The 14680-nt window shown below is 47.2% G+C and overlaps 1 protein-coding gene across 2 annotated transcripts in view; it reads right to left on the bottom strand.

Moving 5' to 3' along the window:
- Positions 1 to 14680, bottom strand: part of LOC102785754 (spectrin beta chain, non-erythrocytic 1) — a 101520-nt gene that overhangs the window by 13136 nt on the left and 73704 nt on the right. For both annotated transcript variants that reach the window (XM_087849944.1, XM_087849943.1), the window contains 19 exons: positions 14394 to 14612; positions 14234 to 14314; positions 13947 to 14153; positions 13664 to 13875; positions 11673 to 11810; positions 10027 to 10147; positions 9702 to 9917; positions 9202 to 9621; positions 7994 to 8196; positions 6823 to 6913; positions 6571 to 6717; positions 6183 to 6446; positions 4027 to 4251; positions 3515 to 3604; positions 3089 to 3367; positions 1648 to 1778; positions 1368 to 1572; positions 819 to 1193; positions 490 to 576 (listed from right to left, as the gene is read on the bottom strand). In XM_087849944.1, the coding sequence (XP_087706070.1) occupies positions 490 to 576; positions 819 to 1193; positions 1368 to 1572; positions 1648 to 1778; positions 3089 to 3367; positions 3515 to 3604; positions 4027 to 4251; positions 6183 to 6446; positions 6571 to 6717; positions 6823 to 6913; positions 7994 to 8196; positions 9202 to 9621; positions 9702 to 9917; positions 10027 to 10147; positions 11673 to 11810; positions 13664 to 13875; positions 13947 to 14153; positions 14234 to 14314; positions 14394 to 14612 (3711 nt within the window). The remainder of the gene's footprint in view (positions 1 to 489; positions 577 to 818; positions 1194 to 1367; positions 1573 to 1647; positions 1779 to 3088; positions 3368 to 3514; positions 3605 to 4026; positions 4252 to 6182; positions 6447 to 6570; positions 6718 to 6822; positions 6914 to 7993; positions 8197 to 9201; positions 9622 to 9701; positions 9918 to 10026; positions 10148 to 11672; positions 11811 to 13663; positions 13876 to 13946; positions 14154 to 14233; positions 14315 to 14393; positions 14613 to 14680) is intronic.

Consider the following 14680-nt stretch of genomic DNA (forward strand, 5'->3'; position numbering starts at 1 on the left):
CAAAAACGATCCTCACCTCAAACTGCAGCGCCCAAAGTGGGCGGAGCAATCAGATATTAAACTTGCATTTTAATGGAGAGCGGTGAGCCGTGCACGATTCTGCACGCCACGCTCCCGTTCACCTCTAACTCTGGTTTTAAACGATTTTTCCTCATCATGGGAAGAACACAAAGCTGGAAGTGTGTTCCCAGGATTTTGACCATGCCCTGTAACAACGTTCAGCTTCCCTTCACCTCTCGATCTGCGACTCCAGCTCGTGTCCGAGTGTCTCAGAGAGCTACAATTAGTCATGTGACAAAGCGGCTGAGCTGCGCAGGAAGAGTGCGGTGTTAGTGCGGCAGCAGTGCAGCATGCGCGAGGCAAACGGCCTTTTAAGGTGACGTCACGACGTCAGCGCTGCGTCCAGCTCATTGGTCAGTAAGAGGATGATCAGGGTGAGTGAACTGATGTGGTTTCTCTGCACCTCTGCTGCCCGACACCGAGGCTCACCTCTCCTTCTCGCTTCTGGATGTCGTCGGCTTTGTCTCCGGCGTACGCCGACTGCAGGCGAACGGCGTCCTCCTGAAGCTGCCGCACCTGCGAGGGAAGCAACACGGAAACGTTTCAACATACGGAAAAACACACGAGGAAGGAAAACCTGACGATAGTCTCCATCAGCTCTAAATAACGTCACTGCCTTCATTTCTCATTGGAAAATATCAGTTTGAGTTTCTGATTCAGCGAGACTGAAGATAATCAGGACGACCTCGTTTAACGGGACGAGCGCTCGCACAGATCCCGGCTCGGCGGGAAAGAGAAGATGGAGGATAAATATTCACCTGCGTTCCCAGCGCCTGAATGTCGTGTTCGAAGGTGGTGTGCATCCTCTGCAGGGTCTCCACCGTGTTCTGGTCGCGGCCCAGCTCCTCCGGCAGCTTCTTGTGTTTGTCCAGGATGCGGTTGAGGATCTCCTTGGCGTCGTGGTAGAATTTGTGGAGCTCGTAGGAGGCGGCGAGGATCTGCGTCCGTGTGTCGATGAGCTCCAGCAGGTCGGCCCAGGCCTCGTTCAGGCCGTCCTTCCACTCCGCGATGGTGGCGGCGTCGCCGTGGCCGGTGTTGATCAGCTCGTCCGCCAGCTTGTTGACGCCGTCCACGCGCTCCTGGCCGATGTTGCCCGTGTCGCGGGCGAATTCTCTGAAACGCTCCTGCAGCATCTGCAACAGGAGAGGAAATAGAAATGGGCACGCTCACAAACAACGTGGTGCCTTAAAGTCTTCGTGACGTCCAGTTTTCATGGACACGTCAGGTTTTTTACGTGCACAGAGGCGCCTGCACGGCGCGAGGAGGCGCCGGCACGGCGCGAGGACGCGGCTGATCGAGTAACTCACGGTGACGTGCTCGTAGTCCTGTCCCAGCTCGTGCGATCCGGCCACCACCTCCCTCTCGGCGATCCACTGCTCGAGGTCGTCCACCTCCCGGTTGAGCTGGAAGAGGCGGAAACGCTCGTCCAGCTTCCCGCGGCGCTCCTCGGACAGATCCTTCAGGCCGGCGTACAGCTTGTCCACCTGAGACTGACGCATGCCGATGCGCTCGCTGCAGGACAGATTTTAAATCCTCATTATTCGCTAAACTCATTCCTCTCTGTGACAAAGCAGGAAACGACCTCACCTGTCGGGGTGCCCGGCGGCCACCAGGCCCCGGCTGGTGCTGGACAGCTGGTGGACGGTGTCGGCGTAGTCCTCCACCGCCTGCTCCAGGATCTGATGCTTCTTCAGCATGGCCACCGAACTCTGCTCGTCCTATCGACACACACAGGCTGGTTTTAACAGAAGCAAAAGCTCAGATTTCTCTGGACTTTCCAACATGATTCAAAAAGAAACTAAATTAAAGAATCAGAAACAAGAAGTGAGAAAGGAGACGAGATGCTGAGGAAAAGAAAAGTGAAGGAAGCTGAGAAGAGTCGGGAATGTTAAACAGCTCTGACAGTTTCCCCTCACCTGCAGAGTTCAAGTGAAAACATCACTCGCCTCCAGAGTTTTTAGACTGAGCTGAGCAGCAGAAACAGTCTGATACCAACACAAAAGCAAAGAGAGGAAACGGGAGGTGCCCGAAAACCGAGAAAGAGGAAGTTTTTAGCCATGAGGACCGAAACACGGACTGACCGACTCTCTGTAACATCGTCTTTATTTAAATCGTGCAGGATGTTTCCTCAAGATGGTTCAAAGAGTCGAGGAGTGTTTGAGAAAAGCTTTAAGCTGTTTAAAGATATTTTACAGCAAAGTTAAAAGCTGCAGTTCCTCTAACGTCCACTAGAGGCTCCAGCAGTGAGTCTGTCCCCATAGACTCCCATGTTAAAACTTTTAATTAAGTACAGATTAAAGATTAAAAGGAAGTAAAAGACAGGAAGTAGAATAAGAGCGTCTCTATATGCAGAGGACAGGTTTTCTGTACTGGAGGAGACGTTAACAGTTTCTCTGGGGTTCGTTTCAGGAGTCAGAGACAAATATAACTCACCTGGTTAAGTTATGTTTAGGCGTAAAACTTGCATTATTAGGGGCGTGGCCTCTTTGACTGACAGGCGGCTGTAGCTGCTAGCTGTCTGCTAGCCCTGGTCTCGACCGTGTTAGCACAATAACCCCACAGCAGCCGTATTATTGGTCGGATAAAGATGCTAAAAGTGCTCCAACAGAAGAAAACGGAGCGTCTGAGACGTCTGAGCTCCAGTTATTTGGATGTTAGGATGTTGCTGAGCACTGATCAGCAGGTGAGATGCTCCCACACAGTTTGATCACCAAACTTAACTCAGTAATCTGGCCTTTAAAACATCTAACAGTTGAAACAGAAGACACTGTACCTGAATGCAACACAGGGCTGCTGCAGGTCAGAGAGAACTGCAGGAAAATAATCGGGGAAATGTTGTCCTTAGAGATGCTTTTATTCTGAAAATCTGAACACATCCACCTCCAAAGCTGACTGTGTTTGGTAAGATGATGTACCGAGGTGCCAGTGCACTAAAACCTGACTTCCTGATCTCACGTCTCAGAGCTCTGTTAGTTTGAAAGCGTCCGTCTTCTCCACAACACAACGCCATCACGGCTCCTCCCCTCACCTTGGCCTTCTCCTCTGACATCATGTACAGCTCCTGCTCGCTCATCCAGGCCTCGGCCTCGGCGGCGTCAAAGTAGTACTGCTGCGCCTCGTGGGCCTCGCTGAGGCGCGTGTGGCGCTTCTCCGTCTCCTTCTTGATTTGCTCCCACAGCGACTGCAGGTCGGCGAGCCGCTGGCGGATCAGCTCGGTCGTCGGGCTGTCCTCGCGCAGGACGTGTTGGCTGCGCTCGAAGATGTCGTCGTAGCGAGGCTGGTGGCCCTGGATCTCCTTCTGCAAGGTCTGTGAAGGTCAAAGGTCACAGAGCGGATGATATGAGGGTTTCTGCTTTTATATTGAAATATTGCAAAAATCCCAAACAGGAAGTGCTTAGAAATAAAAACCATCAACGTGAAAAACGTGCAGTTTGCAGGTAAAGGTGAGGCGTACCTGGTTCTTCTTGATCAGGAGCTGGACCGTCTGCAGGTTGTGTCCGTGGTCGGTGGAAGTGGCGAGAGCCATCCTCTCCTCCACCCACAGCTACACACACACACACACACACACACACGTCACCTGTTATTCCCACATCAGTGCGACCGCAGCAGCTGCGGCGACTTCCTCTCTGACGCTTTTACTTCTGGTTCCTTCTCAGAAACGACTTCTGTCAAAAGTCGTTTCTGAGAAACGCGGAGACGTTTGTGTTCATGTTATTAAAACATGTGTGTCGTCGTTAAAGGACCAAAATCACATTAAAAATTATAAATTATTTATGTACTTTTTTGTGTTGTTGTATTTAAAGGATATTTTCTTTTTTTTTGCTGAAGTTTTTCTTTGATTCATTTTTATTCGTCTCCAAATTCGTTTACTTTTAATGTTTCACACAAATTAATCCATTAATTTTGTATTTTACTAACGTTTTGTTGGGCTCATTTCTTTTGACCTTCGTTACATTAAGAACTTACGATCTCGTCCTCCACGTCTCGGTTGAACTGGTGGATCTCCCGGGAGGCCATGAGGTGGTCTCTCCTCTTCTTCAGTGGTTCCTGGAGCGTCTGGAACTTCCTCTCCACGGTGACTCTCTGTCCATCCACCTCCTCGGAGCCTTTCCCCTCCTGGCTGAGGGCCTGTGACTGTTTCTGCAGCTCCTCCACCTCCTTCTGACGCACATCCACCTGGCTCTCCAGGATCTGCAGGAGGACAGTTTACAGGTGAGACGGGGAGAAGACGGCGCTGCAGCCCCCCACAGAAAATATGTGAATGACGTCTAAGACAAACAGTTTGTTTCAACAGAGCTGAAAGTTTTTCTGATATTCGGTTCAATCGTCGGCACGATGTTGCTTTATTTGCATCTTTTTGCTTTAACGAGGAAAATGAAATAATTTAATAAAATACCTTCAGAAAATATTCTGATGACGAGCAAATACAAAGCGAGAAATATCCACAGAAAAATCTAAATATTAAAAAATGCAATAAAGACCTAAAAACGAAATAAAAATCAACATTTTAAAAATAAAATACTTCATTTCAAAAATCTACTTTCAAAAATCAATAAGCAGCAAAAAGAAACCATAAAGAAAAATAAATAAAATAAATAAGAGAAGCTTAAAACTCAGTTAAAATACAAAACAGTCCAAAAAATAAATAATATTTAAATAAATAAAATCATAAAGTTAACATTAAAAATAGAATTCATGTGTAAAAAAAAGACAATATTAAATAAAAATACTTTAAATTAAAAACAGTGTTGCTCACTGAAGAACCAAACATATGGTGTTAAAAAATTAAAGAATATATTTTTAAAACTGGTTCTGAGGTCTCGTCTTATCTTCAGTATTGTCAAAAATGTAAAATAAAAAATCTCCTGACGTCCGACAAGCGACGACAAACACGAAGAACGTCCGCAGCAGAAACAGGAAAAGTTTTTCTGATATTCGGTTCAATCATCGGTACGATGTTGCTTTATTTGCATCTTTTTGCTTTAACGAGGAAAATAAAATAATTTAATAAAATACCTTCAGAAAATATTCTGATGAGGAGCAAATACAAAGCGAGAAATATCCACAGAAAAATCTAAATATTAAAAAATTAAGACCTAAAAACTTAATAAAATCAACATTTTAAAAATAAAATACTTCATTTGGTTTCAAAAATCAATAAGCAGCAAAAACAAAGAAAAATAAATAAAATAAATAAGAGAAGCTTAAAACTCAGTTAATGAGTAAAAATACAAAACAGTCAAATAAATAAATAATAATAATAAATAAATAAATCAAATCATAAAGTTAACATTAAAATAGAATTCATGTATAAAAAATATTAAATAAAAATACTTTAAATTAAAAACAGTGTTGCTCACTGAAGAACCAAACATATGGTGTTAAAAAAATTATAAAATTAAAGAATATATTTTAAAAACTGGTTCTGAGGCCTCGTCTTATCTTCAGTATTGTCAAAAATGTAAAATAAAAAATCTCCTGACGTCCGAGAAGCGACGACAAACCAAAGAACGTCCGCAGCAGAAACAGGACAGCCTGAACTAAAATTAGAGCAGCGAGGAAGACGAGGAGGAGGAGGAGGGTTTGTTTTCCTCTCTCTCTGTTTGAGGATCAAACACTCTGCTAATGATCTCCCTCCAACACCACACACACGCTCCTGTTTTACCATCTCTGTGAGGACCTCCCTGTTACTCCTACATTAATAAAACCATCAGCGGCACCATCGAGGACCTCCACCTTTAAAACCATCACCGGTGGTAAAACGGCGAGGTCCCCACAAACACGGCTGTCCGCGCTCTGAGCGTGGGCTCGACACTCCAGTGAAGATTACGTAAGAGGAGCGAGTGTGAGGCTGAATTATGTAAAAGCTGCTTAGAAAGCGTAACGATGGAGGACTCGTAACGACGAGCTTCAATCAATAATTATCTGATTAGGAAAAAAGCTGTTTCTGTGCAGAATAACACGCGTCAGGGGCGTGCCTAAAGAAGGGGGGGCCGGGGCCCGCCCTGCCCTGCTGTTAGCATGAAATCAAAGGTCCAGGTTTCTCCTCCTTCATGCACCAGTTTACGGGGAAACCCTCAGACAGCTGATCGAGTCAATAATAACAAACGCCTCGTCCTCACCTGCTGCTTCTTCAGCAGGATGTTGACCGAGGTGAGGTCTTTGCCGTAGTCGTCCGACTGCAGCTGCGCCTCCAGCCCGCCCAGCCACTTGTCGAGGTCGGCGCAGCTCTGCGTGAACAGCTCGGCCTTGTTGGCGTCGAACAGACACTTGGCTTTGGTCTGCGTGGTCGACTCCAGCTCGTCCCACATCGTCTGCAGGGACGCCAGCTTCTCCTTCACCATGGCTTCCGTGTCTGGTTTCTCTGCCGTCAGCGTCTGCCCGTCCTGCGGCACAGGAGGTTTCAACCAATCGTCAGAGCAGAAAACAACGTCACATCTACACATTTGTGCTGCGTACTTCAGTCCACCGATTCCCTCCCCGGTCTGACTCCGCCTCCTCCCTGCTCACCTTGTTGATCTTGTCCAGCCACTCCTTGTTGGACTGCAGTTCAGCCATGAAGGCCTGGTGCTTCAGCCACTTGCTGTGGAGGTTCCTGGCCTCGTCGTACGACATGTCCTGAGCGGTCAGCATCTTCTCGTTGATCCACAGGGACAGCTGAGGACACACAGTCGGCAAACGAGCTCAGACACCAGCAGCTGAAGCAGAGGCTACGCCCTCTGCACTCTGGGTGTTTCGTGTGTTTGAATGGCGGCGCTTTACCTCCTGGCAGTCCTGCAGGAACTTCTGCAGGTCTCTGTTGTCCTTCAACCTCGTCAGCAGGTCGCTGGCAGCCGCTCGGTTCTTCTTGTGTCTGCAGAACAAAAGTTATTTGGTTTCGTTTTTCTGCAGGAAGGTTAAAGTTTGTAAAGCTCACGTTTCCCTTTAACCCTTTAAGACCTACCATAGAACTAAGTCCGCCAGAGCTTATATTATATGTTTACATGCTGTGGAGCCATTTTTGGGAGCATTTCAAGTTGCTATACATCAATACAACCATTACAGCCCAAATTTTAATAATATGTCTGCATTAAGTGCATAGTAATTACATAAATTGCAAAAAAGTGCAATAAACTACAAAAAAATTGAAAATTGTTTTTGTTTTTTTAACATATATTTCTAGTTAGAGAAATTTAAGAGGCTTATCCCTCAAAACTGTAAATACAAAAAAGTTGCACAAAATAGTTTCCCACCACAGGAAATTTATTTTGAGTGTCTTCATAGTTTTATTTTTGAAATACAACAATTTTTATATACTGCAGGAAAAACTAATATAAATATTATAATGCAAATTTGCAAAAAAGCAGCATGTGCATCAAAATAAACTATTTCCAGCAGTGCAATATGAGTCCTAAGCATCCCAGAAACCACACAGAAAGTCATAAAGTCAAACATAACTTTTAAAAACACCAGTATAGGCTCATGAGGCCGTGATGGTAAAAAAACTACATTTCCGCAAAATGACGTCACTTCCGGTTTCGGGCAGGACATGGCGGACATGCGATAGTTTGCGCTGATGGACGTAGGAAGTGTTATGAACAGCTGATCGGATCGGCAAAGCGTGTTTCTGGAATATTATGTTTTTGTTGCTGCAAGTGCTTTTTATGCAGTTTTTGCAAAGCTATATGTGGAAGGAAACTGTGACCGAGGACAAGCTGATGGCATAAGATGTAAGTACAACTCCTCCGGTTTCATATGCAAAAAAAATTATTGCGCTAGCTCACGTGGTTGCAGAGCTACCGGGATTTAAAAATAGTTACGCAAAACAGAGCGTGCTGCTCTGACCGGCTTTAAAGGGTTAACGCCGTCACATGTATCGTAAACAGGAAATCATCAAATGATCCCCCCTCCCTCCCCGGATCGATTTCTCACACACTGACAGACTCTTGGTCACCTCTGGTCGATGGAGTCCACCTTCTCCTGGATGCGCTCGGCGTTGATGTTGTCGTCAGCGACCAGGCGGCGGCCGGTGTCGACCACAGCGCCGATCTTCTCTTCGTTGGCGTCCATGGTGGTCATGAAGTCCTCCTGCTTCTTGATAGCAGCCTCGGCGCCCTCCAGGGTGGTGGGCATCTCTGTATGAGCCAGGACGTACTCCTGGCGGAGGAACGCAGAGGAGTCGTTAAAAACAAGCATCTGGATGATGTCATAGAGAGGGGTGGGGCTTTTTCAAGCCTGCTCGACTGGCAGCCAATCAAAACAAAGTCATCTTAAAGGGGTTGTTTCAGAACGAAATGTAAGAACGATCTCGAAACAATCGAACTTCTCTAAAGTGAAGGAAGCAGGCGGAGGTTGTTACACTGAGATGAGCTGCAGCCACCAGCTTAAACTTTAATTCGTCTGATGTAATCCTCCCGTCTCCGCTAACTAATGAGCAGCCTGGCTAAGCACAGCCTTCATCATCATCATCAGGATTTCCACCATTTTGCCAGAGGAGGAGAAGACCAAACACAGAGACGTTACCATTCGTTCTGGAGTTTTTATTCATTAATGTTCTGTGTAACTGCTACAAGAAACATAACATGTGGCTGTAATGGAGGCTTTTCACCAGCAGGTGGCAGCGTGTGACCTGAGAAAACAGCCGCACAACTAGAAACGTTTCTAATCTGAAGTGTTCGAAATCACAGCTGATGATTCTTTGACTGTGACGCAGGCCGAGGCCTCTGATCGCACAGCGAGCGCCATGCTCACGCTTAGAGACGTCACTCTCGTCTCTCAGCTGAGCAGCTACTTGACCTTTGACATCCTCTGCGGGACGTTTGAGCTCTGACTGTGTGAAGCTCAGAGACTGAGGCGTATTTGATACCTCTGACTCACCGTTTCCAGCTAAAGGTTTTTATTTGGGTGAAAGTTATGCAAAGAAAGAAAGAAGCTGGATTCTGTCCCAGCATGCACTTGGGGTACAGAGGGAGAGATTTGGACCAAAATCATGTGACGGTGGCCTCGACCAACGCCAGATCGGAGACGGTGAGCATCATTAATGCGACGGCGGTTCACTCTGTGCTCACGTCACATGACCCTCTGAACCATTTCCTGTCGTCTGTATCCATGGTAACTTAGGTTTCAGATTCTACATCAGGTGAGATGGAGCGGCGAGCTCACCTGGTTGTTGAGGAAGGCCTCGGCCTGCTTGGTGTCGCGGAGGAACAGCTGGTAAGCGTGAGACTGGGACAGCAGGTTCTGCCGGTTCTCCCACATCTTGTGCAGCTCGTTCCAGCCGGTGTCCAGCGCCTGCAGCCGCTGCCGCAGGAACATGTACTGCGCGTCCGTCTGGCCCTGCGTCACCATCTCGCCCATGTCCCTCATCTTCTGGTAGTCCTCCTCATAGTTGCGGATCTCGTTCTTGATGCCCTCGTGCTGGGCCAGCAGCTTCTCGGCCTCCGCCAGCGTGTTGGGCATGTCCTCGGAGGCGATGACCGTCTGCGTCCGCGACAGCCACGACTGGAAGTCGTCAAGGTCGCGCAGGAACTGCTGCAGCTTGCTGGCTTCGCCCAGAGACTCCTCCCGGTTCTTCAGGGTGTCCTGAAAACAGCCAGGAGATGATTAGCGGCACCAAATTCTCCGTTTGGTAGTTATATACAGACACGGGGAGAAAAGCCTACTTTCATCTCGTCCCAGACGCCGGTGATCTCAGCCAGACGCCCTTTGATGGCCTCGGACTGTTCTGGGTGTTCGGAGCCCAAACGCTCCGCCTCCTTTCCCAGGTCGCTCAGCTTGTCCTGGATGGCCACGAGGTCGCGCTCCATCCCCGTCAGCTTCCTCTGCAGAGCCATGACGCCGGCCAGGTCGTTCCCCAGCTCCTGGGTCGACTCGATCACCTGGACACAGACGGGGGGCAAAAAGATCGATCAGGCGCCACAGAGTGGTTCGTGTAAAAATCACGCCTCTCGTCGTTCGCCGGTTTTGGTAATTTGGCTCCGTTGGTACCTTGGTCTTCTCTTTGATCCAGGACTTGGTCTCGTTGCACTCCAGGTGGTAGTTCTGGACTCCCAGAGCCGAGTTCAGGCTTTCCTTCTTCTGATCCACCAGATCTCTGAACTGACTCCACCTGGACACAGAAACACCGTCAACTCTGATTCGATTTACCTGCTCAGGAACGGTTTGATGCCGGTTGATCCGATCAACCCTGCAGCTCACTTATTATCAATTTTACTTTGATGTCATTTAAACTCATTTTAATTTACATTCTCAGTTTTAATAACAGCTTAACTCTGGTTTAGCACCAACATTTGTTTTACGTTTAACGTTGAAATATAAACCAACATTAAAGCTTTTTTTATTCTACGATTACAAATGTAAACAAAAAATTACGAGATATTGTGTTGCTTCCAGCTTTAGATCCAACCAGCATTGATCTTTAGTGTAGTTTTAAAAATCTGCTTCAGTTACTCAGACTTCATTAATCCCAACCCTCACATATAAGTATGACTCCAGTTAGCACTCTATCCAAATCTGCTCCCTCTGGAAGACGCTGTAAAAGTTTCAAAGGAGTCTGAAACGAGTCAGGGAAGCTTATTCCAGACTGATGACAGGGATACTGAGGTGAGCTGCTGAACTTTCTGTCAGTTAGCGCTGCTGTTTTTGTTGCTGCTAGCGTCTGTTAGCTGCTGCTAGCTTCTGCTAGCTGCTGCTAGCCTCTGTTAGCTGCTGCTAGCGTCTGTTAGCTGCTGCTAGCGTCTGTTAGCTGCTGCTAGCTTCTGTTAGCCAGCATTGGTAAACCTTTCTCTGAAGTGAAGCTAACATTGTTGGACTCCTAGACTTTAACTGATTAAGTGTTCATATGATGTGAGAATATAATCAAACTGTTTATCAGAGGAAAAGTGTCATTTTTAGGACACTTGATGCTAACATTAGCTCACAGATGCTAGCTTAAATACTATGATGCTAGCATAAACCAGCGGCTGCTTCTATGTATTTTTAATGCTGAGAGACATAATTACACCTAATCAATGTATATTTATGAGTAAAACATTCTTTCTTATTAAGTAACCTAAAATAATTACCAGTATATCTTTAAAGTGTCTTTATTGACATGAACAGACTTTAATAACTGCGGGGTTGTGTTCAGTTTTTCTGTTAGCTTAGCTCAGTTTATCAGGAAGAAACAGCTTTGAAGCCGACCAGGATCCAGGAGTGTCTGGAAGATGGAGCAAAGCTGGTGTCGCTTTATAAATATTTCATATCAAAGATATGATATTTAGAGATATTTAGAGAAATGATTTCATGTTTTCAGCCAAACATCACAAACGTATCCAGATGCAGACCTGCTGGATACACGGACGCTCTGGTTCAATCAAAGCTCTGATTGATTATTTGTCATTTAAAACAGGTAAAAATACATTTGAGCCTCTTTTTAGCCTCAGTCCAGCTTCACTTCCTGACTCGTCTCTGATCAGCTGCTAAATAAACTTTTCACTGTGACTAAAAGTTTCTCAGCTGACCGACGTGCTCGCGTTCCTCTCCGCCGTCTCCTTCAGTCTCAGATCGGTTTCTTTGTCGTTTTTAATCTCGCTTCCTTCACGAGTCTAATCGCCGTGCTGTCATCAGAGGCCTGATAATCCCAGTTTGATTACCTGGTGTTGAGTTTGTCCTGCTGGGCTTTGATCTCCTTCTCGCTGGGATGTCCACTGTGGATCAGCTGCCTGGCAACCTGGTTTACCACGGCAACCCGGGACGCCTGGCTGTTCATCTCCGGCTCCAAACTCTCGAACCTGAACAGAGACGTTTAGTCGGACGTCATGAGGCTCATCAGCATGAATATTTCAAAAAGATGGAAACCCTGTGAATCCTTATTGCAAACAACAAACAGCTGCAGGACAGTTTTCTTTGTCAGGAGATCAGGAGAACCAGGATGAGAGGTCACAGGTGTGAGCAGGCAGGCTGCTTTAACTCTCCCAACAACGTATAAAAGTCGGCTTTTACACCAAAGGTTTGAGCGTCTGAATCTGGCCATGAAAAGCTCAGAAACACTCAAACAACGACGGTTAACCCTTTAAGACCTACCATAGAGCCAAGTCCGCCAGAGCTTATATTATATGTTTACATGCTGTGGAGCCATTTTTGGGAGCATTTCAAGTTGATATACATTAATACAACCATTACAGCCTAAATTTTAATAATATGTCTGCATTAAGTGCATAGTAATTATATAAATTGCAAAAAAGTGCAATAAACTACAAAAAAATTGAAAATTGTTTTTGTTTTTTTTAACATATATTTCTAGTTAGAGAAATTTAAGAGGCTTATCCCTCAAAACTGTAAATACAAAAAAGTTGCACAAAATAGTTTCCCACCACAGGAAATTTATTTTGAGTGTCTTCATAGTTTTATTTTTGAAATACACCAATTTTTATATACTGCAAGAAAAACGAAAATAAATATTATAATGCAAATTTGCAAAAAAGCAGCATGTGCATCAAAATAAACTATTTCCAGCAGTGCAATATGAGTCCTAAGCATCCCAGAAACCACACAGAAAGTCATAAAGTCAAAGATAACTTTTAAAAACACCAGTATAGGCTCATGAGGCCCTGATGGTAAAAAACTACATTTCCGCGAAATGACGTCACTTCCGGTTTCGGGCAGGTCATGGCGGACATGCGATAGTTCACGCTGATGGACGTAGGAAGTGTTATGAACAGTTGATCGGATCGGTAAAGCGTGTTTCTGGAATATTATGTTTTTGTTGCTGCAAGTGCTTTTTATGCAGTTTTTGCAAAGCTATATGTGGAAGGAAACTGTGACCGAGGACAAGCTGATGGCATAAGATGTAAGTACAACTCCTCCGGTTTCATATGCAAAAAAAAATTATTGCGCTAGCTCACGTGGTTGCAGAGCTACCGGGATTTAAAAATAGTTACGCAAAACGAAGCGTGCTGCTCCGACCGGCTTTAAAGGGTTAATGCCAAAGAAAAGAGTTTGAGGTGGACCTGTTCTCATTTACAGCTCCGTGGTTTTATTCCTGCAGAGATCAAATTAAATCTGAGCTCGTAAAACTCCAGTTTTAATCAAAGTTTGTTTTCATGGGGCGTGCGATGGGTTTGACTGCTGTTATAACACAGGTGTGTCTGTCGCTGTAATTCAACCTGCTGACTAATGGTGACCGGTCCAGGGTGTGCGCCACCTCGTGCCCGACCCCGAAGACCAAACGAACCTCCCCAAAACTCTCCGTGAGTTTAACGATGCAGCTGGAGTCTGAGCCTGGTCCTCACCAGTGCAGTTAAACAAACACACACTTAACCAGCATCTGGGATCGGATCCATGTGACGTTTTGTGGTCGAACAAAACAGAGACAAGCAGCTGAAAACCAGAGAAGAAGCTGCTGTGAACGAACCATGTAACCACACACACTCTGCTGTAAATAACAGTTTACTGGTCTGTTCCCACAGCTTCCACTGGAACATTATTTCTGGCCCTGCTGGGAGGAGAGGGCAGTAAAACACCCCGTAACTGAGCTGTTAAACGAGCGACTGTGGGCGTAACCCGGACAGGCGCGGCGTGCGTTTGCATGGAAATCTGATATTTTCCGTTACTCTTCGACGAGCCGATGGCGGCCGGTTCTTACCGGTGCTGGACGACCTCCAGGTCCTCCAGTTTCTCGGGGATGTCCATGCTGTTGAGCCACTGCTCCTTCTCGTCGATCCACCGCTCGCAGGCGTCGGCTTCGCTCATCATCTTGTAGAGCGCCAGAGCGTCCTGCAGCGCCTGTTTCCGGAGCCGCGTCAGCTCGGCCACCTCCTTGTAGCGCTCCTCGATGCCCGCCAGCCGGCTCTGAACCTGCGAGCGCACAAACCGTCAGCGGGTGCGTTGAAGCTTTACCTGGTTTGAAGCGTTGCTGCGTCCGTCACCTCCTCGGAGTTGGCCTTCTCGGGCGGCAGCGTCCGCGACTGCTCGTGCAGGGCGTCGATGACGGGCCGGTAGCTGCCGATCTCCTCCGCCACGTCCTTGTGCTTCTTCACCAGAGCCTGAGTGGAGAACTCGTCGTGGCCGACGTCGACGCTGGAGACGATCCGCAGCACGTCCAGCATCCACGTGTCGATGTCGTCCGCGTCGGCCTGCAGACGGAGAAACAAACGTTTACCTTCCTGTGTCAGAGTTCGGTCGCTGGTTTCTGAGACTGGGAGAACGTTTTCACCTGGAACTGGTGCTGGTTGCAGGCCTCCTGCAGGCGGGCCTTACGGACAGCGGAGAGATGCTCCAGAGCCGCCCACTGTTCCTGCGGGAGGTGGGAGGGAAGGCGTTAGGGACAGGCGGGGGTTCGTTCGTGTCGTGTGTGCGGCACAGGCGCGTCGTACCTGGATGTCCTTGATTCGCTCTTTTATCTTGTCGGCTCCAAAGTGGTTGTCGGCCACCAGCTCCTCGCCCTGTTTGATGGTCTGCTGCAGGTGGGCGGCGCGCCCGCTCATCTCGTCTTCGAAGGCTTTGTGCTGGCTCAGCAGTCGCAGCGAGCCCGTGAGGTCCTTCCCATAATCCTCGGAGGAGAGGATCTGCTCCTTCTCCCTGATCCACCCCTCCTGCAGACCCCACACCCACGCGTCAGTCACACCTCAGAGCAGGAGCTCAAACCACCGATTTACTACAA

Source organism: Neolamprologus brichardi, chromosome 13, assembly GCF_056152115.1.
Source record: "Neolamprologus brichardi isolate AB-2024 chromosome 13, ASM5615211v1, whole genome shotgun sequence".
NCBI classification, from domain to species: Eukaryota; Metazoa; Chordata; class Actinopteri; order Cichliformes; family Cichlidae; genus Neolamprologus; species Neolamprologus brichardi.